The sequence below is a fragment of the Drosophila hydei genome, unplaced genomic scaffold, assembly GCF_003285905.1.
Source record: "Drosophila hydei strain 15085-1641.00,03,60 unplaced genomic scaffold, DhydRS2 tig00008114-arrow-pilon, whole genome shotgun sequence".
Taxonomy (NCBI): domain Eukaryota; kingdom Metazoa; phylum Arthropoda; class Insecta; order Diptera; family Drosophilidae; genus Drosophila; species Drosophila hydei.
The window spans coordinates 8,842,062-8,869,840 of NW_022045827.1; the positions used below are offsets into that span (position 1 = coordinate 8,842,062).

The 27,779-nt window shown below is 37.4% G+C and overlaps 4 protein-coding genes and 1 long non-coding RNA gene across 6 annotated transcripts; 2 read left to right on the top strand and 3 right to left on the bottom strand.

Annotated features, from left to right (window-relative positions):
- Window positions 1-11: 11 nt before the first annotated feature.
- LOC111601336 lies at window positions 12-17,326 on the bottom strand. Of its 2 annotated transcripts, XR_002751537.2 has the most exons (4): window positions 16,656-17,326; window positions 14,969-15,170; window positions 1,286-1,468; window positions 12-342 (listed from the first exon to the last, which is right to left on the bottom strand). It is a non-coding gene; the product is annotated as an uncharacterized LOC111601336 (long non-coding RNA). The 2 variants fall into 2 exon arrangements; XR_002751538.2 differs by lacking the exon at window positions 1,286-1,468.
- LOC111601325 (mucin-5AC) lies at window positions 7,101-8,779 on the top strand. The gene has a single exon (XM_023317858.2). It carries the CDS (start codon window positions 7,361-7,363, stop codon window positions 8,690-8,692), a length of 1,332 nt encoding a protein of 443 aa, XP_023173626.2. The 5' UTR covers window positions 7,101-7,360; the 3' UTR covers window positions 8,693-8,779.
- LOC115483201 (glycine-rich cell wall structural protein 2-like) lies at window positions 11,540-11,923 on the top strand. Its single transcript, XM_030224429.1, has one exon. The coding sequence runs from the start codon at window positions 11,651-11,653 to the stop codon at window positions 11,891-11,893; it is 243 nt and encodes an 80-aa protein (XP_030080289.1). The 5' UTR covers window positions 11,540-11,650; the 3' UTR covers window positions 11,894-11,923.
- A 1,240-nt stretch (window positions 17,327-18,566) lies between the features above and the next one.
- On the bottom strand, window positions 18,567-19,272 carry LOC111601932 (glycine-rich protein 5-like). Its single transcript, XM_023318788.2, has one exon. It carries the CDS (start codon window positions 19,102-19,104, stop codon window positions 18,595-18,597), a length of 510 nt encoding a protein of 169 aa, XP_023174556.2. The 5' UTR covers window positions 19,105-19,272; the 3' UTR covers window positions 18,567-18,594.
- Window positions 19,273-21,720: 2,448 nt separating this feature from the next.
- On the bottom strand, window positions 21,721-22,334 carry LOC111602259 (keratin, type II cytoskeletal 1-like). The gene has a single exon (XM_030224403.1). It carries the CDS (start codon window positions 22,292-22,294, stop codon window positions 21,827-21,829), a length of 468 nt encoding a protein of 155 aa, XP_030080263.1. The 5' UTR covers window positions 22,295-22,334; the 3' UTR covers window positions 21,721-21,826.
- Window positions 22,335-27,779: the final 5,445 nt, after the last annotated feature.

Below are 27,779 nucleotides of genomic sequence, written 5' to 3' on the forward strand. Positions count from 1 at the left end.
AATTTGCTGTACTTTCATTTATTTATTTAGACAGGTTTACAATTGTTTGATAAAATACTAAAAAAGTAATAAAGAGCTGGGAAAATGCAGTTCACTGGGTCTCATATTTAATGTTCTATTGGATAAAAGTGTTGTGTATTGCATCCATAATCGGCTTATGTTCAGGTCTCTCATTATGTCTAAGTTTCATGCAAATGGGTATCCACCTGTGAGGCGTGTTAGAGCTCTAAATTCCGTTGCTTGAAGTTTCCTTATTCAATGGAAAGCTGTCATGCCTACAATTAGGCTCTATCGTAGTCTTGTATAGTTGGAGCTTACTGCTTCCACTGGTAGTTTGCAGATCTGTCGTAAAAAACATAAATATGGAACACATATTTATACAAATAATTAAAAATAATTAAATACAAATTAATTAAACAAATATTTATATATTAAAACTAAATTTCACATTTGATATATTCAGTTCAAGTGTGCTCAAGAAATCGAAATCGAACCACGAAGTCGTTTTTCATACACAAAAGTGCAAAAACTCATTTAATATTTCAAGTTGCACACAGTTAAAGAGTTAGGTATTCACAGTAATCTTAATCAAGAAAATATATGTGTTGAGAGCTCATGCATTACAGGCAACAGCAGCAACAGACAAGATCACCTAAGGCAAAGTTTATTTCAGACTTTAAAAAAATTAGATAAAAGTTATTAAGCTACAAGAAAATGTTTAATATATAAATAAATGTTAAAAACTCCTATGTCTGAATGTCTTTTTAAAACAAGATAAAAAATTAATTGTATAAATTGAAACAATTTAATAAGTATGCAATTGCTCGAAACTGGCGGCGCCTTAAAGTATGCAATGAAAATGAGTGCGCGTTTCTTGCGCGTTTTAAAACGCGTGCTCGACGCACTAAGCTTTTGACTGTTGCCACAGTTCAGCCAGCGCTGAAATATTGCATTTGAGCAAACAGCTCGACGTTTAATTGCAACTTAAAATGGAACTCATTTCGACAGGCAGCGCGAAAAGTTTATGCGTCGCAGCGGGCAGGCGCCGCGGGCTGGCGCCTCCAGGCAGCCGTTGCAAGATGCCAAGCTCAACTGTGTTTTTATGCCACTATCCTGGCCCCCAGAGTTGCGCATTTCAGCGACAGACTGCGGCTGCATGGCAAACGAATTGCCATCATTTGTTGTCGTCTTTAGAGAGTGGCAAAAGCAACGCAGCCGTAGGAAGTACGTCCAGGACTTTGGCTGCTTTTATATTGCGTTGCGTATCAACTGTGTGCAAACTTACCTGGCGCACTGTCACTAAATAAACACGCAAATAGCCGCATTGCTTGACGGGGATAAAGTCGAAAGTCTCTTCATTTTATCAGCAAGCCGCCAACACTCTGCCCAGCCAGCAAAATACGAAATATTGATTCTACGACGACGTTGGTCCGCGCTTGCTCTGTGTGGGGTCGAACTACAATCGTCTCTTATTGAAATTGAAAAAGTTGAGCAATAAAAAAGATATTTTAAATATTGCCTAGTTAACGGTAAACGTGCAATCAACTATATGTTATTTTGTATATATTTAAATATATAATATATAATACTATAAATGGTAAGAATATATAAACTACTATCTTCAATACCAAAGCTTCAGCTGCTGTGTAAGTGTTAATATCTAGCTGTTAAAATAAGATTTGCCATTTGATATTAAATAAGTAATATTTTGTGGGCAGCATAATAACTGTATAAACTATGTATGAAGCAATTTGAGGAGCTTGTTTCAGTGGAGTCCAAAAAATTTCAAAAATTCTAGAAACATTTTGAGATCTAACTATAGAACTTGATTTCGAATTCATCACTTGGATTTGTATGCAACACGATAATTGTAACTCAAATATAATATTTCTATATCATCTATATATCGCTATTACACATCATATTATATAATATACAAAATGTTGAGTACCTAAAAGCCAAGAGCTTTAAGGCCATATATGCGTTGCCTCTCTATTGCTGATGAAATAACAGAAGGATAATAAACGTGCAGCTGCAATGGCGGAATGTGCAACTGACACAAATACAAGTTTAATTAGTGTTTCTGTTGTGCAGCGCACATGTTTGCATTGCCTCTAACTAACTTTTGTAGACAACAAGTTAGACTCTTTCTATTTCCCTCTCTCTCTCTCTCTCTCTACCTCCCACTCCGTCACTTGTTTATCAGACTTTTGTGCACATTTTGTGTTCTCTTTATTTGCCTTTGCGCAAACGGTACAAGTTGCTTCGATTTGCCAGTGCCACGCCCATGTTGTCCTTCAACTGCCTTCCCAACACACTGCTCTTTTCTATCTCACTCTCTCTCGTTGTGTAAACAAGGCATTAAGTACAACAAAATAATTAAAGTCAATTAGTGGTCCTTGCCGTGGCATATTGCGAGTCCTTGGCTTGGCTTTTCAGTTCAGCTGCTTTGGCATATAATGACATTGTGTTAGCCCCTTGTTAATGTCATTAGCTTCAGCCACACAAATACACTGCTACTAGAGAGCATCATAATTCACTTGAAGTTATTGTTAAAGAACTTTGCTCTGACTGCACTTTAAGCATTTATTGCAGAGCTTATCAATTGAAATCCACTTACGGAGCAAAATTAATATTAATTCCGTCGATTGGCAGCTGTTTCATTGCTCTACAAGGGTTTCCCATTAATCAGGTATTAAATTCTGTCAACGCTACGCTCTCTTTTTGCCTTTTTGCTGGTTAATTGAATTGCGAGCACAAACAATACAATTTTAACAATGCTCGAACTCTGTAGGAAAAAAAAACAAATTTTTGTGCGCAATTATAATGCGCTTTTATGTTTCTCCTTTACATCAATCGACATGAAAACTTTTACAAGTGGAAGGTGAATTGCATTTTTAGAAACAGTTGCAAGTTTCAAGTTGTTTGGCAAATTTGTAGCACGAGTAGCGCAAGTGCTGTTCAATGCCAATTCAAAGGAGGACAATGTTTACAGAGGAGGCCAATAAAGTCCAAATGTTTGAGCAGCGGGAGGCAGACATAAATGCTGTGTGGTCAAAGCAAAAGCATTAAATGAAATCAATATGAGAAGGGGCAAGGAATTGAAGTGTATTATTTAAAGCATCTATACATCTATAAAAGCTCACATAAGTCTCTTCATCTAAGGCTTCCTTACCTGTAAATCAAGTAATGATAATTAAAAATGAATTTCTACAAAATTAATTTTGATTACCTTTAGCTAAGGAAACATCATGTGTGTGAGAGAGGAAGCTGCAGCACGCACGTATATCATAGACGAAATCGTTGAACTATCTAAGCTTTTCATACGTTTAACTCTAGCTACTCATGTGTGTTTTAAGCACAAGCTTATGCAGTCAGCTACATGCCGAATTAATTATGAGGTTTTCCCAAAAAAGACGAAAAAACCACAGATTAGCAGCAAAAGTTAAATTGCAAAAGCTGGAGCCAAATTATGTTAAAAGCTTTTTTGCTTAAAAACTTAAATATATATTAAATGAAATTTAGGTAAGGAGCAACTTGGGCCAACAAAAGGTAAGTGTTGGAAAAATTTAAATTCAAAATGAACAAATAAAATATATGAATTATTGAAAAATATATTTCAAATAAATAAATAGTGATATTTAACAGTATTTTAAAAAGAAATAAATATTTGAATAATTCAAAAATTTGTTTGATTTATTAATATAAAAAGTTTTTATTATATAGTAATTCTACAATTAAATTTAAAAAAATATATATAATTTATTATATTATTATATTTTACTTAATAAATAAGAAATTAATTTGAATATAATTGACTTGAATGCAATTAAATCTCAGAGACCTTCATATATATAAGTGTCGTATTATTAAGTTGTCTGACGAATCTGATTAACTTAAATATTATATGCATCTATTTAAACCCTAACTTAACTTTAATTCATATTTTCCTATAGACTTACTGTATATCGACGAAATATATGATAATATTTTACTGAAACAATATGAATTTTCTAAAACTTTTCTATAGTCCAGCAAAACTTTTAGAAAGTTTTCTTACATTTCACGATATAAACGAGTTCCAGTTCTTTGTTTTCAACTGCATTAATTAGCTCATATCAGACCACAAAAGTGACCAAAACAGTTGCCATTAAAACTTGGACAACAGCATAAATATTATTGAACAGCAAAAGATTTTTGTGTCGACTCGACAAAAATGTTTGACCATTGCCATAGCTAATAATGCCGACAAGAGCAGCAATAATAAGAGACTATTGTCATTATAACAACAACAATAATAATAAGCATAATAATAATAATAGTAATATCAACGAACTATTCAACGACATTTTCGGGTGTTTCTGTTGAGCTCAGCGGAAAAATGGCAGCTAAGCAACATTGAAAATAAGAGAAATAGGAAATGTTTTTGACCACTGGGCGTTGTGGGAGTGTGTAGGTGGGCGTGGCTAGCAACGATTATGCGAGTATGATTTATAGAGCAGGAGCAGTTGAAGTTTGTGCCCATTGCCCGTTGCTCGTTGATTTTTACGAGGCGCGCGATAAGAACTAACGAGAAAAGTTCCAAGAAAATTGGGCGCGTAATCGGCTCTAATGAAGAGTCCTGTGAGCGCTCGAACAATGGCTAACTAAATTTGTCATCACTCAGGTGGCTGGCAGTGTAAATACAGTCAACACCTTTCGGTCGACGCCAAAAACTTCAATGGCATCATTAAAATGCGCCGCCAACTGGGGGATGCCCGAGGTGGAGCGAGCACTCACTTAAATTGAGCTGGCAGGACACTTGGCCACTTGGCTACTTGGCCATTTCGCCACTTGGCTGGCAGCCAACATAAATATGACTTATAAAATGTTCGAAAAGGACTTTGGCAAGCAAATTGGCTTGTCAAGGCACTGAAGTAGCTGAAGGAGCAGTCAGCGAGGCTCCCGGATGGATACCTTTTTGAATTTTGTAGATATTTATGCGAAACTTGGCAGCCATTGTTGTCCAATGATGAATTGTTTGATAGCAGGAACTCTCGTTCGACGCTCGACGCTCGACGCTGTCGAGCGAAAAACAAAATATTAATCATACGCAATGTGCGCCACGCCGAACTCATTAGCAGGCCAAAGAGCACTGCTCTAAGTCAAGTGAAAAGTGGAAAAGCATTTAAGCAGCAGGAGCAGTAGCATTAGCAGCAGCAGCAGCAGCAGTCGACGAATCAGAGAAAACATTTTCAATTTACCCAAGCGAAATGTAATTTAAGTACAAATTTTTGAGACCAAGTGCCCTCGGGCTTGCCACTTGCCGATCATCAATTGGCATTTTGAAGTGGTCGACATTTTGGCTACAGCCAGCTCTGTGGCATTCACTCACTTTTGGCCTGAAAATTCATATTGAGCTAAAGCACTTCGTATGCAAATTTGTTTTAGCCAAAATGTAATTTTCAATATGCGAAGCACCCCTAACAGCCTCAAACCATTCTGCCTCGCTTTGAACTTGAGCGCCATTGGGCTCATTGGGCGTGGCACTTTATTGCTAGCGATTATCGTCGCTTCATTGGCAATTGCTACAAATTACTTTAAATGGAAGTGGAAATGGAATCCGAATTGGAAATGCCTGATGGCTGATGGCAAGTTTCATTAAACCGAAATCAAATATAAATAAACACACATTGACTTAAAGTGCAAAATTTAAGATTTATTATGAAAAGTGAAAACAATTGTCATAATGTAAGCAGCAAATGAATACTGAAATTATGACTGACAATTCATGGAATAAAGCAACTCAATTACAAATTCATTCATTTGACCTCAAGCTAAATGTTTGTCTAAGTTTCCGGACTTTTTTTAGCACATTGATTATCTGAAATATGCTAAGCTGCTAAGACTATTAAGAGTCTATAAATAAAACGCCAAATGACACTAGGCCTAATTGCTATTTATTTATAAGCTATATTAAACTTTAATTAACTTTTACAATGATGGTTTTTTCGTATATATTTATTTCTAAGTGTTTCTACTGCGGAATGCCTTTCAATACAAATAATGAAATTTTAAACGTCCGTCATTTATTTTTAGGAACCGACATTTAATACGAAGGCCTCTTTTACGGTCGATATATGGCTATGTGTGACTGCAAAAGTTTATAAGTTTCACTTATTTAATGGTATTTGCCGCCATTGTTTGTATATTCTCTTATAAATAACTTGCTCTAAGCAAGGCAATCTTTGTAGGTAAATTGAAGGCTATCAATTTCTAACCTAAGTCTATTAAGAACTTAAATAGAATTATATATATGCCTTTCTATGTGATTCTCATGAAATGCAATGGAATGGCAAGCAGGTTTTTATGCTTTTATTATATTCATATTTTAAATTCCTGTTATTGATACTATTACACATATATATATGCTAAATGTTCTATTTAATATATACAACTGCCTTATTATATGAAATAATATATCTTGTTAAAACATATGTTTATTTATTTATTTAAAATTTATTTATTTATAAACATTGATAAGTACTTTGTAAACTATTTTCATGATTGGCGAAATTCGATGAAGTAGCTTAAAGTGTTGGCAGGCAAATCGAATGGCAATCAGTAAAAAAAATTTTGAAGACAGCAAAACGAGGAAGGAGAGAGAGAGAGAGAGGGACGGAGAGGGTGGTGGAGAGGGGGACAAAAAGAGAGAGAGAGAGAGAGAGAGGCACAGTTATTGACATTTAAAGCCGGTTTAAAGGCAGCTTGTAATCATTAACAGGTGAGTGAGTGCATTGAAAATGAAACTGAGTGACCGGGAAGCGTTATTGAAAGATGATTTTGTTGTCTGCCTGGCTGGCTAGCTGCCCGGCCAGCAAACTGGGCCAAGTATGCGCGAAAAACAAAACCTAAAATAATTACAAAATGGATTGTAATTCAGGCAGGTTCAGAGACAAGCAGAAAACAGTTGGCAACACACAGACACAGCTGAGTTACCCAGAAGAGCAAAACAAAACCAAAAAGCCGAGCCAGCTGTGGGTCTGCTTCAAAGCTTTGCGCGTTGTTTGTGGCCATTTATAAGCGCGAGCTGAAGCTGCAAACGGTTTAGTTCCTCGCCGTAAACATAACTAGTCACAACATCGCGGCCCAGAGCGGAAGCCGGCGATCAGTTAGCCAGCTAACCAGTTAACCAGTTAAAGATTTAACCAGTTGAGAGCCAGGAGCAAGTCGCTCGCCAACGAGCAAGAGGCCAACAGGGGACAAAGTGAACGTGCGACTCGTTTGGCGGTCTTTTATTATTATTATTGCTCGCATTGTTGCTGCCGTTTGGCAAGACAAGAAATTCATTGTCAACACTGCCCTCGCATTCCACGCCAAAATGCCGCGCATGCCAATGATCGCGCTGCTGCTGCTGGTGCTGTTGACAATGTGGTCAACGCAATCCCATGCCCGAGCGGTTAACAAGGCTCCCGTTACAGAATCAATCGAAACACAGGACACAGAATCTGCAACGGAGGACACGCCAGCAGAGGATGACGACACAACATATGCTGGCAATATAGAATTGAATACGGTTACCATTTCGGTTGACTCCGATGTCATACTTACGACCGAGGAGGGCATACAGATGTTCACTACTCTAGCGGACATAACGACCACCGAGGAGCCGCTGCCAGACTCAGTTGTGCAGCAGCTGGAGCAGGAACGTGCCGAGCGAGATAGCCTGCGGAATAACCAGTCAATAAACACTACAGAGGAGTCAGATTCTATGGATAACACAACAGCAGCTACAAATCAAGCGGATGAAGTAACAACAACAGCTCCCACCACAACAACGCAACCAGAAACAGAAACCGAGCAGGCGGTCAGCCAAAATGAAACTGCCCAAGAGAATCTCGCTTACAGCAGCCTCAACCCGAACTCTGAAGACTCCAAAATTGATGAAGAATGGGCGCAGATGAACCTAGAGCCGATGGCTTCGCACATGGCAAATGTGGCCTCCTATGCTACCACAGAGCATACGGCCATGATCGCGGAGGAGGCGGAATCCTACGGCAACGAGCAGACCACCAATATGCCACTGATGGATGTCAATACCAGCGGATCCATCACTACGATGGAAGCAAGGGCATCGGCCACGGAGTTGACGCGTATGGAGCAAAGCACATTTATTGAAAACATAGCCGAGCAGATGGAGTCCACTACGGAAATGGACTCGATGCGTTTCATGACCACACCTCCGGCTGAGCCAGAACATGAGCCACAGGCCGAGATGATCCCTGAAGCCAAAAACACCACCTCAACTGAGCGCAGCGTAATGCACCTGCTTAGTCGCCTTAGCTTGAACACCATTACCCAGAAGCCAGGCATCGCGCCGGAGGCAGAGCTAATCACCACTGAAGAGACCATCATGCAGGCAGAGTTCACCACGGCCGGAGATTATGTGGGGAGTCTCACCGAGCCGGGTACCGAACCCACAGTTGCTGCCGAGGCAACAACAGTGGTTGCTGCCACCCCAACAGAGTCTTCAATGGTCAGCGACAGCACCGTCAGCGCACCCATCAGCACCACCACCGAGCCGATACCGATACCAACCACTGAGTTGAAAGCTCAGGCAACGCGTGCACCTCGCATCGAACGCATCTTCAACTCGGATGGCGTTGAGGTGCTCTATGGCTACTCATCGGTGGTGCGTACAAATCTCACCTAAGCGCGCGCCACATGCAAATTACCAAAAATTACCTTGTCAAGGTCAACTTGTCATACAAAACCACAACAACAACAACAACAGCAACAACATCGACAGAAAATACATTTTCGTGCTGGATTTTTCCAAATTCTAAACGAGCTAAATATTTAAATCTATTGTGATAAATGAAAAGAAGAAAGAAAGAGTAGACGAAGGAGAAGAGGAAGAAAAACAAAACTAAATAAAATAGAAATAATATTGTGCAAATTATTGTGTGGCTAAAAAAACAACGATTTTATAATTTATAAATAAAACATGAATTACAATAAACCATTTCATTTCGTGTTTGCCTTAAAGTTTGCGCAAAGACACTAGAGAGACTTCCGGCAGTGCCAACTGGCCGATACCCTGCTCGCAGTGACTCGCTATATGAATCACATATACTTTTCAAATATTTATTCTTTTATGTGAAGAGTAATTTAATCATGTGAATATCAAACTCTACAAAATTTGCTTATCAATTTCATTCAAATGCAATATAAAGTCCTCACACGCCCTCTCTCACTATGAGCAGGGTATACAAAATATGCTTCTACAAATATACGCATAGTATTTATTTTTTGGAGCTACAAATTTGGGTTTGGTATTGCATTCGCATTTGTGTACGTAAATAAAAAAATTAATAAAAAAATCTGTGAGAGAAGCGGCTAAAGTGGAAGCTTAAATACGCTGCATAGCTCAAGAGTCAAGAGAAGGCGTAGAGGAGTGGCAACCAGTCTGAGCATTAGACTCACTAACTTGTTTCACTGCCCAACTAAAGACTAAGCATTTAACTGTGAATTCTGAGACAACAACAACTTTTCTCTGATCTGATATATCGATTTACCTGGCGTATGATAATAAATTAATGTGAGGCATTATGAATTATAAAAGCGAGTCTGTACAGTGCACACAGCTAGGTGATGGCCTCTATAAAACTTAAGAGTGTATAGCATTATGGAAGATCAAACAGATGTTCACTGGACACAAGCTTTTTAATCATAAGTTTTTACTTTTACTCTACAATAGTATGTAAAGCACAACTGAAAATGACATTGAATATATCTTGATTACTACTTAAGGCTTGTCACATAAAATGATACAAGCTCAGCTAACATTTATAAGATTGTGGCCAAGTCACTTGATATCAGGTCTCTTAACTAATCAGTTTCCAGAATATCTTTCGTATGCCTCATACATCGCCTAGCTAAGCCTATTAGCTATGTGCAGGGTATCTAATAGCCAGCAGCAATGAACTGCAACAGCTTAGCAAACTTTTTGGGAGCTGCTCTCAGTCAACCCACCAGCGAAACTGTGTGCTGCCCACCTGTGTTGAAAAACCGGCATTAGCCAAAGTAATCGTCATACATTTTTGGGCTTTAATGTTCCGGCATGAACCGACGCAGACGCAGATTCCAATTGGGGCCCAGTTGCAGACACGTGGATGGTGACTGGTCCATGAAATCGAAGCTGCAAATCTGGTTTGACAACACATATTCATTCATCGATGTCGTCGATAAATACACCTATATATCCATATATTATATATTTGATATACATATAAACGATATGTGTGTATCTGATTAGTTGACTTAGGGCTTTTGGGTTTAGCAATGATTATCACGTTTCCATTCGAAAGAGTGGGCAATGAAATAAATACACACGGCGTGCTCATTTCCATTCGAACTTGAGACAGGCGCTAAAATGCATGTTGATGCGGGCTATGTAGCTGATAAAGAAGAAGAAGAAGTGATTGAAGGTTTTCAGCCAAGCGGGTTTTTTCTCCACCAGCTGACTAATCGAACCGTTTAAACTGATACACATAAACGCGAGCTATTATTAATCAGTAAAGAATGTGAGCTGCGCGCCTGAGATTTAGAAAAATAGTTATTTGTTTAACAGATATATACTATATTATGGGAAGCAGAGCCAACAACATGGTGCTAATATCGGTCTCTCTCTCTTGATATACTAACTTAAAAGTTGAGTCTGTCGCGTTGCCTTTTGTTATCTTTGCCGATCTTTATCTCTCACAGTATCGAGAGTGAAACTGATTATTCATTCTCTTTATCTCTCCATCTGTCTATCTCTCTCACACAATCTCTCACACACTCTCTCACTTTCTCACACTCTCGCTCTGACTCAGTCTCTGTTTTTCTCGCTCTGCCTCTCTCTGAGAGAGACACTCCCACTCTATCTCTCTTTTTTCTGTATCTCGCCCCATCTCTTTCTATACCTCTTTGTCTCTCTCTTTCACTTTCCCTCTCTTTATACCTCTCTTTAGCATTTTCTATCTCTCTTTACCTTTATCTTTCGCGCGCTCTCTCCCTCTTATTTTCTCTGCTCTCTCTCTCTCCTTCTGCCATTTTTTCATTCTCATTATTTCCATTTCTATCTCTCATTCTTTCTCCTCCTCTCTTATTCTTACTTTTCTCTTTCTCCTTCTCTCTCCCATTCTCTCTTTCTCTTTCTCTCTCTAAAATGAATGTACTCTTATGCTTCGTCCGTCACACTTTCTTGTACTCTTTTGCTCTAGTTCCTGTGTATAAAGATTTGAAAACTCTATTAAATTAAGCTCCAGTTTAAAAGTTTGCTCACAGTTTGTTGTCAAAAAGCTTCGACAGATTTTCTACAATTTCGATTGCACCCAAAAGTCGGCTTGACTAAAATAGACTTGAAGCATAGATATCAGAAAGCTTGAGCTTTTGTCACTTGGACCTGTTTATAATTATTGTCGTAGTGCTAATCGTCATTGTAGATATGATCATTTCTAATATTCTATATACTAAAACCCATATAATTTTTTAGATTTTTTTATTAATTGTTTTGTTTGTATATACCGTTTGAACGTGTCAAGAAACCAGTCAACCGATTTAGCCGCTCGTCGCTGGCTATATAAAGCACAAAGCAATCTTGCATTTGTCAATTATTATAACAACGATGAAGTTCTTCGTGCTGTTCGCTATTCTGCTGATTGCACTGGTGGCCGTTCAGGCAGCACCGCAGCGCGGTGGCTTTGGTGGCCCAGGTGGTCCAGGTGGACGCGGCGGCGGCGGTGGTGGTTCCAGCGCCACAGCCAATGCAAACGCTAGCGCCGTTTCCCAGGGCAAGGGTAATGCATCGGCCACTGCCAATGCCAATGCCGAAGCATCTTCTAGTGGCGGACGCGGCCGACACGGTTAACGAGCATCATCAGCACTCAACGGAACACGAACTATAAAATATTAAATAAAACCATTTTATTATCAAAATAAAGTTTGTTTCATATAACGGGTAAACTTAAAATAAAAAGCGAAAATCTAGCTAGCGATCCGAAACTAGTAAATTAATAGACCTGTTTTATCTGAGATGAGATTAAGTGCATCATTAGCACCAACTGTAAATATCTATAGATGACTCAGCATTAAAGAGAGAGAAACTTCTAACGGCTCAAAGTACATATGGTATATATACTTAAATCTATATACATATACTTAAACCTATATACATAGAAAAAATACGATTTTTATATAATACATAAAATTAATTAAAAATATGACTGGGGAAATATTGAAGCAACGTCATCTTTAAAGCTTAGCTTGAAATGAAAATAAAAGTGTGTCAATTGTTAAGAAAATGTGGATCCCAATGATCGATATTCACATTAGGTTTTTACTGCCTTATACCTGTTATGGAAATACTACAAATCATGGGTCTAAAACAAATTGATATATATACAAAATAAATGTCTAAGTATATATAAACAAGATATGGAAAAAATATTAAGAATCTATAAAATACATTATAATAAAGTATATATTATTTATTTTTTTTTTAATTTGTATAAAGATTTAATTTTTGCAGAGTCTTACATAAAACTAAAACAATTTGTATCGCCTCTTATAAGGTAAATATCTTACATTTGCATATGATTGACATCGATTTAGATCAATGAAATCCCGTTTAGTTTCGACTGACATCACTGGCTCTAAGATATCACAAGACTATTATACATTTTGCTACTGTTATGTTATCTAGCGAATTTAGCACTAACTTTGCCGTTTTCTTTTTGCAATTAAATATTTTTAAGAGCATTTCTATCAAAATATTCCTTTTTTGTACTTGAAACGTATTCTAACACTTAGACAACATTTTTGAGACAATAGGGTTAATTAAATATACTTTGTTTATTATTCAAGTGTGACCAGTCAGTCACTTGCCAAATTATCGAAATCAGCAACTGTCTGAACAACGTAAAAGTGCTCGAGTCGGGAGTAGGCGAACCTCCGATTCGCTGTAAGCGGATCTTTGAGATCTTAAGATTTTCTATAAGAAGAAATATATACAAGAAATCGGGATGAATTGCACGAATTTATTTCGCAATTAGTTTGTTGTTTGACTGTGACGAGATCATCATATCTGGCTGAATATACTGCCTTCTGCATTCTCCATTCACAATAATGAAGACAATACTTGCTTCGTAGCCAAAATCAAAAATAAACCACTTTACCGGACTGAGAGGAGACATGATCCGGACGGGATAATTGAATTCTTCCCGAAGTTTTCAAAGCTAAAAGTTTTATAATCCAGTCACGGCAATTCTAGCTAAAGGGGTGAATAAAAAAGGAATTCAACTTCTCAGTAGCTTTTAGCCCTCCACGGGTCTTTTAGTCTTAAGCCAATGCAGTTTCCAAAAATACAAATTTAATTTCAATATAAAGTATTGATAGCCATAAAAAAAATAAAAATTATAAGTCCACGACAATTAGAGGAGTCTACGATTAGCCGCTGCCGAAGCCACCAGTATTAAAGGGCTATATCCAGCGAACTGAAGTTTTGGGCTCTTTAAAAATTCGCAAAAGATCTTTATCTTCGCACTGCCACTTCGCTTTCGGCGTGTATTTTGCGGCTTTGACGACTTTTTAGGCCTGGACGACTTTGATGGCGATTTTTGTGCCTTTTGCTTACACTTGGCGAGTTTATTTCTGGAACAAGCGCTTGCACCTCCTCTACCACGCTTGTCACTAGACTTATTATCGGCCAAAAATTTTTGATAATATATTAGCGAGAACACGAGCACAAAAAAGGCGATTACGACGATAGGTCGCATGATATTAGTGATCACATCTATGTAAAAAATCAAAATGTATAAATAATATTTATATTATTCCTTAAAAGTTATAAAATATATGTAGCCTATTCAAACTTATAATTTTGTTGAAGTTTTTAGTTGCTTCAGTAACTCAATAAATAATGAGATTCATTAAATCTTTATGCCTTGACATAAAAGAAATGTGAGTTATGTCGCATTGGTTATTCGATTCAGATTTTCGAATTGATTTTACGAGGCTTTTTTACACTTTAATGAATGTAAGGGAATATCTTAAGCATTCCTCATCACATCTGGATGAAGCTGCTGCCTTCTGCTTTCACGATTCACAATACAAGAAGCCAATATACTCTTTTACAAGTTCAGAACTCAGTGTATGATAATTTGTGAGGTAGCTAAAACAAATTTGCATTTCTGCAGAACAGCTGCCGTAGGCAGAACCCGTTTTGTCTCAAATATATTGCTTGGATTTGCTTAAGCAATTTGCATCATTAGTGGGAACATAATATGTATAAGCAATAGGCCCCCGCTCAACATCTCAATAAACATTGTTATTAACTCACATTTCTTTGTTATAAAAGATACTTGGATTTCAAGACAAAAGAATAATAATATAATAATATCAATTTTAAACTGATATAGAATAGGGGAATCTATAAGAGCTTGAAAGCGAATCAAATGTAATTTTTTATATTCCTTCAGACCAAATCAATCCTTCACTTTCTAAGGACACTTATATTGTCTATCGCACTTCCAACTACTTATTTTGCCAAGTGTATTTTTTTACTACCTGCATATCTAATTAAGTCATTTGCAGGTCGATGCATTAGCAAGAATATAATAATAGCAAAATACGTTTCAAAAATATATTCAGAATTAATTTTATAGTCGTCTGGCGAGATCAACTGTATAATATCCGTCCTTATTTTTGAGGCGACGATATACTTTTTTAATAATTTTTTAGTCTATCTGAAAACCCCTTTTTAGGAATATTTAAAGACTCGCACGACAACAATGATCTCCAGCTTAACGGCGAAATGCATTGCGTTCATATACAGACAGAAACAGAACATAATTAAAATTGCTCAAAACAAATATATCCACCGAGTATAAAGAAAAATAAAGCACAAAATCGGCTAGATGGTCATGATATAAGACGACGAACTTACACTGAACAAAATCCTGAAATGAAACCACACTCTGTGAATTGACGATTTACATTGACTTCTGTATCTTCATCATATTCTGAGGTTATCGGACAACAAATTACGATCGGTACTTGAGGCACTGATTCCGTCTTCATAGCCTTCACAGGGGATTGCCTTCATAACACTCTTCCTGCTACCGCTTGTCTGGACTGCTTTGAGAAATCTGCAAATAATTAGAATCAATTTAGTGCTTGGCAATAATTTCAGCTTAACTTTTTACAAGAAATTTTCCTATTCATACAGTCTAGCTATTCATTAATTTTGATGACTTGAATCTGTAGGAAAGTTGGCTTTTCCCTGTGTAGTTGTCATAACTCAGCCATGCTAGCCATAATATAATTGTATGTTTTATAATATATTGTATGTTGTATATTAGAGGACTACACGATTGCGGATACCAACAGCATAATAAAGCTATATCCAGAGAATTTCAGTTTAGGGCTCTTAAATATTTCAGAAAAGATTCTTATTTTTGCACTACCACCTCGTCTTCGGTGTGATGAGCCATAATGCGGTCTCCAGTGCCCTGAAGGCCTTGGATACGTTGGAGGTCTTGAAGGCTTTGAAGGCTTTGGTGGCCTTGATGGCCTTGATGCCTTTCGTTCGTTTTGTAGCCTTAACGGTTTTAGCTCCTCTTGGGTCCCTTGGGTATTTTTGTCGAAACTGTTTCCGGAACCAGCGGTTCTACCTTCTTTGCCACTCACAGCCTTATCATAAGACTTCTCATCGGCCATTAATACTTGTAAATATAATGCTGTGAGCCCGACCTCAAAAAAGATAATAACAAGTCGCATGATAAACCTGATCACAGCTATACAAGAGTATCAAACTAGATATTTATATTATTTTTTAAAAGTTAATTGTTTATAGCCTATTTTAACTTATAATTTTTTGACATTTTAGTCGTCTTTTTACTTAACGAGCTATCTATTCGGAACTTTATGAATCAACGTAAACGAAATGTGAGTTATATCGCTTTGGTTATTCGATTCAATTCAGTTGAAGAAAGTCAAATGGATTGGTGATATCTTCCAATAGATATATGAAAACTCGCTCATGACCTGATCCCATGGAAAATGGGGGATCATGGTATAATGTTTTTGTTAAAATGTATGTTACTTGCAGGAGGCGTGGCATACCCTATAAAATATATATAGAGACTCCAAACGTTGTATTTGGTTTTATATATATGTTATATTTATTTTTTTATTTAAGATATCGACTCGGAATTGCCCCAAGTTCATTAAATTTAGTTGAAAATAGGGAGAATATGTGAAGTAGTTTGCTTTTTGACTCGGCTAACAAATCCGTTTATTTTGGAAATCTAGCTTCAACGGCTAAAACATTATGATCAAATTACAAAATTAAACTCAAAATCGGTTAGAATATATTTATAAGGGAACTAATAAGAAAAGAAAATATATAACCCCTGCGACAGCTATTAGACGGTTGACTTTCGAGACTTCCTATTTGAATTAAAATGTTTCTTCAGTTATGTATACATATATGAGAAAGCTCACATAAATCTGTTAATTGCCTATAATATATTTAAGCAAAATAACTGGAGAAACTAATAGAAATGCCCTATTAAACTTTCTAATTTATACACTATTTAAAAACCTTACTTGGATGGAGATGATGAACTTACGCTACGCTCTTGAATTGACGAATTACATTGATGGCTGTATCGTCATCATATTCTGTGGTTATCGGACACCAAATTACGATCGATACTTGAGGCATTGATTCGGTCTTTACACTTTACAAGAAATTTTCCTATTCATATATTTTAGTTATTTAATCATTTTGATGGCTTGAATCTGCAGGGAAAATTCTCCTTTCTGTAATTGTCATGACTCAGCCATGCTAACCATGAAATACAATATATTTTTTATATCAGAGGAGTCCACGGTTAGTCGCTGCGGAAACTACAAGCGTAATCAAGCTACTTCCAAAGATATTCAGTTTAAGGCTCCTGAAAATTTCGGAAAAAACTTTTGGCTTTGCACTTCCATCTCTATATCTATTTCCATTTCCATGTCCAAAACCGGAAAATTTCGGTCCCCTTTTTGTTGACGGATCTGCCTGCGCCTCATGTCTGGCGAAACCAGCGCGTTCAACTTCTTTACCACTCACAGCTTTGTCAGCAGACGCCTCAACGGCGAAGCATCCTTGTGAACACACAGCCGCGAGCACGGCCACAAAAAAGATTATAATGAAAAGTTGCATGACAAAACTGATGCAGCTACACAAAAGTATATATATATACTTTTTTTTTTTAAAACTATAAAATGTTTATAGTGTATGAGAACTTATAATTTTGATGACATTAATCGTTGTTTCACGACTCAGAAAATAGCCTCTATAAAATGTGTGAGCCTTTAAGTAAACGAAATGTGAGTTATATCACTTTGGTGATTCGACTCAATTTAGTTTCAAAGGAAAATGGATTGGTGACATTTTCCAACTGGATTGTCTAGCACCTGACTGTATGCAGATAGATTCACTCGCCCATGGTTAACACCAAAATAATGTCGTACGAATAAAAAATACAGTGAATTACAACAGATTGAATATATGGCTGCCCCAAAATTTATTTATTACATCAACTGTATTACTTTAAAGTAGGAGCATTAGACGAGAACCCGAGTAGCCGATACAGCAAGTAACAATGTAATTGATCCAGCGAAATGGCGATGTGGTCCATGAAAGCATTGACCAAAAACATTGTTCAATGCGTATGCAGCATTTTTCTTCTTCTTTTTCTTTTTTTTCTTTTTCTTTTTGCTGCTGTCCTTGAAAAAATCACCTTCTCTTGCTTGTGGAATGAATTGACTTTGCTTAGGCACTTCACTAAGCAGTTCTTTCGTCTCATTACCTGCCAAACTCTTCACACTAGTATTCTCATCACCATTATGTCCCTGAAATTGTACTAAAATTATCAGGGCCACCAGCAAACTGATTAGAAGCAAATTATGCATTTCAAGTTTGCAGATATATGATCTGCGTAAGTGTATATCAAAGGCCAGAAAACTATGGAATTTATCATCAATACTACAAAGCCAAAGTTAAAATCAAACAATTTTGAAGACTCAGTTTACTCTGTATCTGTTCAGAAACAAAATACAAAACTCTCTGAACATTTTTGTGTAAAGCCTTGTACTTTGTGATATTTGTGACATATGGCCCATTGCTAATGCGATTCGGTTTGATCATTATTTTCTCGAAAAAAACAACATGTTAATAAAGGCTGCGTTTCTGGATGAGAGGTGATTGGAGATATCACCGAAATAGTAGCATGAAATCATCGCTTTTTCTTCAAATAAAAATATTATATTCCAGCTTATTTTGAATGAGGTACGCAGATAAACAACTTCGCATCTCGCTGCTAATCACATTAGGAAGGTAAAGTAAAAAAAAACCAAAGAAGGCTGATATCAAACGGAAACATTCCGTGAATGACCTCAAGATAAGGATAGCATAATCAACTTTTTTATATATATTTATTTAACAAACATAAATAAACTAAATCACTTAAAAATTCTTTTCAATTCGGAATGGCTTATCGCATATCAATTCGCTTGGGTTCAACCGCGTGCATTGGCAACGGAACTGGATGAGGCATTGGCGTTACCGCCATTGTTGGCCGAGGCATTGGAGCTAGAGGAAGCACTTGCGTTGCCACCGAAACGACCGTTGGAGCTGGCATTGGATGAAGAGGAAGCGCTGGCACTGGAGCTGCCGCCACCACCGAAGCGACCACCGCCATTAGAAGTTGCACTTGCCTCGGAATTGGCATTGGCACTAGAGCTACCACCTCCGAAACCACCTTGGCCGCCGAAGCCGCCTGGACCGCCGAAGCCGCCTGGACCGCCGAAGCCGCCTGGACCGCCGAAGCCGCCTGGACCTTCAGGACCGCCAAAACCTCCACCATTAAAGCCACCAGGGCGACCCGGACCTTTGCCAAAGCCTGGTCCATTGTGGCCACCTTCTGCCTGAGCGCTAGCATCAGCATTGGCATTAGCAGCGCCTCCGCGGAACTGTGGTGCTGCAGCCACCACGGCCAGAATAATGCTGAGCACAATGAAGATCCTCATGTCGCTGCTTGTCCGAACTGTTTGAAATCAGCTAACAAACTTAATGATTTGCGCCAAACGACTCGCCTTTTATAACACTAAACACTGATCTAGCCAAGCTAGACGACGACATCAATTAGCATAGTTACATATAGACGAAAATCAGAAAAGTAGACAAAACAGCTAAGCTGCTGAATTATGATAGCATTAGCTGCCGACAACAGATTCAAGCTAATCGAATTGGATTTTGTGACGGAGGAAAGTGTGCAAATCTCTTGGGGTACATAGATATTTGATCTAGGTTTCTCTGAAACCGGTTAAAGGCTATATATATTGAAATTTAACTGCTCTTCAATGATTTTTTGTTTTCTTTCCATTTTTGCCAGTTGAGTGGGCTTTGTTTGGCTTCAATTCACGTCTGGCTTATATATACTTATGTATACTTAGCTTCGGTACTTTTCTTTAGGTATTTTTTCTGTTGTGATTTGCTGAATGTTTACCAATCATAATGCTTTACCAATAACTCACATTCATATGATATTAAAAATAAATGCTCCGCAATGATTGAGTATTTTTTAAACAACTAAACTGAGTTGGCTCACCGGTTTTTCCTGATCATTTTTTGATCATAGGAATCGTTACAAGAACAATTTGTTTGCATAGCCCGAGTCTTCCGATGTTTTGAACAGCAAAATATATATTCAAATTTGTAACTTGTTTCATAAATGGAAGGCTTCGGCCCATTTATATGCTAAAACGCTGCCAATCGGCGTTCGAGATAAGAGGTATATCACTTTGGATCCGTTAGTTCGATATTTTTTTGGTTTGTTTTGATAACAGAGGCCATAAAAAGTTTTAGATTTGATTTCACCACAACATGATCAAGGTCCATAAGGCATTCAGACTTGAATCCAACGCAAATCCCAAGCATCCAAGCAAATAAGTGTTCTGGTCGAGCATGCTTGACTAGCAGATACTCATTTAGAAGACCTACAAAACATTTTCAGACCATAAATATGACATTCAAATTCAAAACTCAAGGCTTTACCTTCAAAAATGTATTCCAATGAAACTGATAAGCAATTAGAGCATAGTTGTATTAGTTATAGAAAAACGAAGCTCAAATTTATTAATATAGATTGAATTATATTTATAGCCCTTTCAAATAATTTTAGAACAATTTTGTTTGCTCAGATTTCACGTAATCTGAAATTCATTTCAAAATTTAAATTAATCAGCAATTTTTCGATTGCTTAGAGCTGTCATAATTTGGCTTCAGCTACTAAAATAGCACCTCTAATACCCTAGCTCACAGTCCAAATTGAAGTCTTCGCCCGCCTGTTACATATATTTGACAATAATCATTATACCCTATGCACAGCAGTTATCGATGGGTTCAAAGTATAGGAACAGGCCTGTAATCGCTTAATTTAGCCAATATAATCTGCTATCTAGTTTTTAATTATCAAGAACATAAACTATATATTCAAATAAGCTGCTTCAACACTACGTACCACACTATCGAGCATAAAATGTTGTTTATACTGCCAACTTGACAGCTGATAAACATAGCACGAATACAATTATATTGATTATAAAATATTTTAGATTTTTTCTGTTTGTTTTTTATTTTGTTTTTTTTTTTTTTGCTATTAAATTATTTAAATTTATGCTGCTGAGCTTACTTTTAGTATTTTATTTTTTATATAAGAAAAGTCAAGACGGGAACTATAAAACTTTGTTACTCCAGCTTCCCTTATTTTGTCATTTATAGTGGAATTTTAGTCAGATTATAGATTTTGATCAACACTAACTCCCACAAAACTTAGATAAGTCGTGCTTAGGATAAGGTCAAAAGTGATTGACCTGTCGAAAAGGTTGATTCTAGCTTTAATGCTCTTCCAATTTACTATGTTTTGAATATGTGTCTAGGCGGCTATACGTAAAGTTTGTCCAATTTGCTGTGTCTCTAGTTCGAATATTGGGCCTTAAACTGAATCGAATATATGTGTAGAGTATTTCACAGTTTGCCAAAAAAGTTAATATAAAACCAATAAGCTCTATTAATTCTTATGCCAATCGAATATCATTATTTATTATACATAAAGACCTCCCAGACCTTAAACAATTCCAACGAGCAAACAGAGTAAGGCTAGCTGAATCAGAGCAACAGCTAAAGTGAAATAGCAAAAACCCATGGCTTGCTCTTAAAATAATCTCATTCCATATCGCACGTATTTCTCTTCGCTTTTAATGACAGAGACTTTTCCAGTTTACCATGTTTTCAATGTATATAGTCAGCTGAATATTAGTTGGATAAGGGCATGAATGGAAGGATGATTTAACTGTCTCTCAATGCAAAAGACAACTCCAGAGCATAATTAAAATAAAAAATATTAAAACATCAAAATATTCCTTAAATAGAAATTGTCTTATAGGAACAGAAACAAATCTAATCAACATGAACAATATTAAAATCATTATACGATAAAAGCTAACCAGGTGAACAGGTGAACAATGAATAACTATAAAACTATTTGAGCGAATGCTATAGCTTTCAGTTTTGTCTGGACCATATAGAAACTATAGAAAATATAATATAAATTATATATAACTATCTGTCGGTTATTAGAAACAGTGAATAGCGACAGCCGATCGGTTCTTAGTCCTTGGTTTTTTTATTCACATTCGTTAACTCAATCATTTATTTTAATTACAATTTATTTATCTAATTATATAGGGCTTATCGGCCGAATCCACTGTGCGTGTTGGCATTAGCGTTGGCGTTGGCGTTAGAGCCACCACGGCCACCTGCGTTACTACTGGCAGAAGCGCTGGAACTGGCTGAGCTGCCGCCACCGCCAAATCCACCACCACCACCGAATCCGCCGCCACCAAATCCGGGACGACTACCGAATCCGCCGCCACCAAATCCGGGACGATCACCGAATCCGCCGCCACCAAATCCGGGACCACCACCGAATCCGCCGCCACCAAATCCGGGACCGCCGAATCCGCCACCGCGATTACCGCCGAAACCACCGGGACCTCCGAACCCGATACCGGGACGATTTGTGAATCCAGGGCGTCCACCACCGAATGATTGCGCATTGGCATTAGCGTTGGCGTTGGCATTCGATAGGCCACCTCCGAACTGAGGTAGGGCCGAGGCAGCGGCAACCAGCACGGACAGAGCGATGAACAGTTTCATGATGAGTCTTCGAGCTGACTTCACAAACTTAACTCAACAACTGTCTGCCGGCGACTTTTATACATTTCAGTCCCGGGGATGTCCCATGGTCACAGACCCAATCAGCTGGTCACAGATAGTGATATATAGAAACAGACACATACACAGAGAGCGATAGAGGCAGAGACAGAAAGAGAGAGAGAGAGACGCAAATCAAGGGAAAGCGGGATCATGAATACAATATGGATTTATGCACAAATACTCAAACAATTCTGATACTTTATTGGTTTTGCGTAACGTCAGATTCACAGATCCCCAGATTCGGTTTCAGTTTTGTTAACTACAACAACAGTAACAAAAACAATGAGAGGGGAAAATAGAACAAAAACAACAAGCAGCAAATGATCGTCAAAACGAATTATAAAAGTATTGTCAATTAGCTAGCCCATAAACGACTATGACATGATGCCTGTGCTCTACACCCCGCCGGCGAGTCACATCAACCGGTTGGCTATCACCTGTTTATTTAGTCCCTCTGCTACCTCTCCACCAATATCGTCAATGCCTATGCTTGACGTGCCCCTGGCTCCACGCTATTCTAGACTTTGGCTAGCTTAAGCTTAAAACACAGGCGAAAATGGTCAAAACAAACAGTAATCCAAATGCTGTTAATATAATCTTATATCTAGTTTTTAATTATCGAAGCAAATAACAAATATTCTTGATTACCTTACAGAACAGCTTAATGCTAAAACCAAAAAACTTGGAAAAAAAACCTTTTTCATTGAAATGTTTCATAAAAAAAACTATTTCTATATATAAATAATTTATTATTGTAGTATTACTAAGTATATTTACTATCCTTCATATATCCTAGCTGTAAGAACTAGTTCACTGAACCACTTTACGCCACGCTTTCGAGCAAAAATATTATTTTTCTTGGCAAATCCAAAAAAATAATTTATTCTGATTCGTATTTTTTTTTATTTTCCTTCATTTGAATTTTGTTTGTTTCTAGTTTAGTTTCTTTTCCTAACTAATTGCATTTTAAGGTATTGTAATTTATACTGACCACATAATGAGCTGAATTTTAATTATCTTTTTATTTTCGCTAATTTCCAGCCAACATCTTTTTGCTATTAGCATTCTCTTTCTCAACTCTTTTCGCAATTTGATCAGTTCCAAAAAAGTATATAACATTCGAATACTATCTTTTTTTTATTATTTCACTTCATTCATTATATAATATGAGTTAAAAGCCAGTCGATTATACTTTTGGGACTAACAAATAATTTATTGCCGGCATATATTTATATAAAACTCCAAAAAATATGCAACATTTAATTCCGAGAAAGCATTTCGAATGTGAAGTGGGGAATACTCCTAAATAACTAAAGTTATTACGCAATTCAAATAATCTTTTAAATTGAAACTAGGCTAACTCCTAATAATTACTACTAGTACTACTCCTACTAACACTACTCCTTACAAAACTACTTCTTCTACTTATACTACTACTTCTTCTACTACTTTTACTACTACTTCTTCTACTGCTAAGTTTTCTACTACTACTCTTATTTCTACTACTACTTATATTTCGCCTACTACTCCTACTACTTCTACTTCTACTACTACATATACTTCTAATACTACTACTTATACTACTACTACTGTTGTTACTACTCTTACTACTACAACTATTACTACTAACTCAACTGTACCCCATTGAACTGTCGCCGAACCCGACTATTTTTTGTGGTTTGCCGAGCATTAGCTGAAGCGTAGCTTGAGACTTGTATGTGCGAATATTTTAATTGTTCTCGTCACATATATGCCGAAATTAACTGCCTCTTTATACAGCTTTTTTAGGTTACGATTCGCAATTGATAAACATAAACAAAAAAGCAATATAAGAAACCAGAAATATAAACAATCAGCTGAAAAGTTTTACTTCCCAATAACAACAGACGAATAATAATTTTAGACGAATTTCAAGTATATCCGTAAAACGAAGAATTAAAAGGTTTAGAGATATGTCCACTTTGGATTTCGAGCCGGAGTAAGTATCTTACATAACTTACAAACCACTCAAATGGAAACTTTATTCCGCTTCACTAAAGCCTCTGAGTATCTCTTTCCTACAACTTGTTTGTTGCTTAGTTTGAGCTAAATATTTAACGTAAACAACTATTTATTTAAATTGTATTTAAAATTATCAAATTTACATGCATACTAATATACATATTTACATATTACTAATATAATTATAATCTCTAATCAGAATGTTTAGGTCAGACGACATAGACTCAGCCGCGGAAACGTCCACCGGCTGACGCAGAAGCCGAAGCTGAGGCAGAAGCTGAGGCGGCACCGCCACCCGCTGCCGATGCACTGGACGAAGCAGCAGCTGATGATGAGCCACCGCCGCCGCCGCCACCGCCGCCGAAACGACGACCGCCACCACCCTTGCGATAGCCACCACCGAAACCACCGAAGCCACGACGGCCGAAGCCACCACCGAACTGAGGCAGTGCAGCCGCAGCGGCAATCAACAGGACGAGCACAAATAAAATTCTCATAGCGGCGAATCGATAAATCGAACTGATCGAACTTAACTTCAAGCTGGTAGCAAGCAAACTGATTGACCTATGTCAGGCCTTCAGCTTATTTATACAAAGAGCGTTTAGCGTTAAGCGTTAAATCGAACTCGTCAATTGGCTATCATTAATGAGCACATGAATTCTCGCCTCTCAGCATGAGCAACTCGCGCTTTCTATGCCTTAGTTCAAGTTATTAACTACGCCTCTATCAGCATCATTATAATTATAGACGTCAGCGAACAGGAATGCTCAGAACAGTGGCTGCAGCTTGAGTTGGCAATACCCTAGCTCGAATAGGTAGTAGAAAGCTATCGATCAAAGGTGCGGCAAGCAGTCAAAAAGCCATGAAACTGTACAACTTGAGGATATAAAAGAGAAAATTATATCGTAATAATTATCGATATATTAAGTTATAAATATTCGTTAAAACATAAATCTATCTCAATTTCAAAACAAAATAAAGAATATACCAACAATACAAATATTTATCTGCTTCTAGAATATATTGTTTTTTATTATAGCCAGATTCTTAAAAGATTCATCAGTTAGAGATGCTTACACAGAACTGTTAAATACCCGATTGGCATGCTTAAATGTTCGCAGGGTATTGTCCATTTCACTTGGTGCAGCTGCCTGAGGAGGTAAGTCCCCGAACCACTTCAGTGTTACATTAAATGTTATCAATCAAATGTGTAATGCGGTTTCCACAAAACTCCTACACATACTTTTAACGCAATTACAATATTTGTTACATGATGGTAATTTATTTAATAGATTTTAAGCATGAAGCGCAAATTAGTTAACCAGAAAAAAATCCAGTTTAAGGTCTACCAAAATTAAATCCGGGTCTCCAAGAGCAGAACCAGATCTATCACTACCAGATCCAGGTCTATTACATACAAAAAAAGTTGCTTAATTTATAAAAGCGAGCGTCTTTTAAGTCACGTATTTACACTCCAGCTAAGAAGCCATTTGCATTTACCAAATATAATATAAAATTTGATCTTATAGCAACGACCTTGTCCGAATGGCCAAGGAGTGAGAATTAGAGGATAGAAGCTAAGAAAAGCTGTCAGGCTCACACTAATACTGCTTCAACAGTAGAAGGCCATCAAGTAAAATAGAATTATTTAACTTAGAAAACAAACTATTCTATTCATTTCACAATGACTTTATAATATTGCAATTCGATATATACAGAAGAATGTAAAATTATTTTCATTTATTCTCAGCAGATGAGAATGCGACTGATCCACGATAGCCGAACCACCCAAATATATATGCTGCCTGAGTGAAACACTCGAAACACTCGAACTCAGAGTGGATCTCTAAGGTTCGAGTGACAAATTTAATATCGAGTGAAAATGGAGCATCTCATCCCATTTACCGGTTTTGTTTACGTTCACTTTAAATTATTAGCTTTGAGTTCATCTCGCGCAGCGCTATCAGTGTTTTTAACTTAAAAGATCAGCTTCTTGGTCGCTTTCATTTGATTTGGTAATTTTATTAGTCAATAAGACAGTATAAACCTGAGTTATATATTTTGCCTGCCTATTGTCCAGCGTTAAACCTAGTTAATGACACTATATACAGTCTTGCTCTTACAGGAATTACAAACATAGCAAATGTACAATGCATTAGCTGCTGCTCAGTAGGTGAATCGCAAGCTGTGTTCTGTTGATGTTTATTAAAATATTTTAGCAAAACTTTAAGCTCACTCAAGCAATGCTAACATATGCTTAAAACTTTAAGAAGAAATCAATGTGAACATAAATTTATTTTAATAAAAACTTTGTGTTTTTCAAAAACTTTCAGGCTAAGCAGCAATGAGCTCTGCTATTCGAGCAAAGCCATTTTTTTATGTTTATATTTAGAAACATTGGAAACATTCGAAAATAAAAAAACTGGTTTTTGGTTTTTTACATTTATTTACGAATTTTGTTATCACGAATCGGCGCACGGGGCATAGGCGCAAAAGCTTTAAGCACCGCCTGCTACAGAAATAGACGCAGAGGCAGAGGCAGGAACGACCATCTAAAGCATAAGAGTTTGCAGCGGCTGAACCACCTACATCTCTACCAGATTTAAGTACTTGTATCTCATTCACCAGCTCGCTCTGCTTTTAATTTTAAGTGTAAGCCATGGCTTCATGATGAGCAGCTTCATCACAGCTAACATCAAAGAACTTAACGATCTCATATTTGTATGTTTGTGAGTTGAAATTGACCACTATGACATTATCAGGTTCTACGACAGTAAAACACCTTAGGTTCTTAAGTCAGGAATTGCTTTCAAAGTTATTTTACTTTTACCGCAAAATGTTTCTAAGAATTGTTTATCTGTTATTTGAACAATAGCTTTCAGATCAAAAGAACTTGCACGCACATGCATTCAGATGGTATTTAAACTACGTTGCAATTGCCATGTCAGTTAAATATGATAAATTTCTAAAAAAGCGCATCTTATGATGCCTGCTTTTCATAGGTTTTTTTCCTATCTGGAAATATTCAAAACTCGAAAACGTGGCTTAATTTTTTATATTTATTCTTAGGGGTTTTTTAACATAACTTATTACTAGCTAGGCAAGCATTTATCTCGAGTCGGTGCACGGGGCACAGACGCAAGAGCTTTAACCGCGGAAGCCACCGCCAGAGGCAGAAGAAGATGCGGAGGCAGAAGCTGAAGAGGAACCACCACCTCGGCCACCACCTGAGGCAGAAGAGCTGGCTGACGCCGACGAAGAAGATGAACCACCGCCGCCGCCACCGCCACGATAGAATCCAGGGCCGCCACCAAATCCTGGGCCGCCGCCGAAGCCGCCATATCCGGGACCACCGCCGAAGCCGCCACCGCCAAATCCAGGGCGACCACCAAATCCAAATCCAGGGCCACCTCCGAATCCGCCT

Excerpts from the sequence above, each read along its gene's own strand:
- LOC111601325 (XM_023317858.2), top strand. The coding sequence starts at position 7,361 with ATGCCGCGCATGCCAATGATCGCGCTGCTGCTGCTGGTGCTGTTGACA.
- LOC115483201 (XM_030224429.1), top strand. The coding sequence starts at position 11,651 with ATGAAGTTCTTCGTGCTGTTCGCTATTCTGCTGATTGCACTGGTGGCC.
- LOC111601932 (XM_023318788.2), bottom strand. The coding sequence starts at position 19,104 with ATGAGGATCTTCATTGTGCTCAGCATTATTCTGGCCGTGGTGGCTGCA.
- LOC111602259 (XM_030224403.1), bottom strand. The coding sequence starts at position 22,294 with ATGAAACTGTTCATCGCTCTGTCCGTGCTGGTTGCCGCTGCCTCGGCC.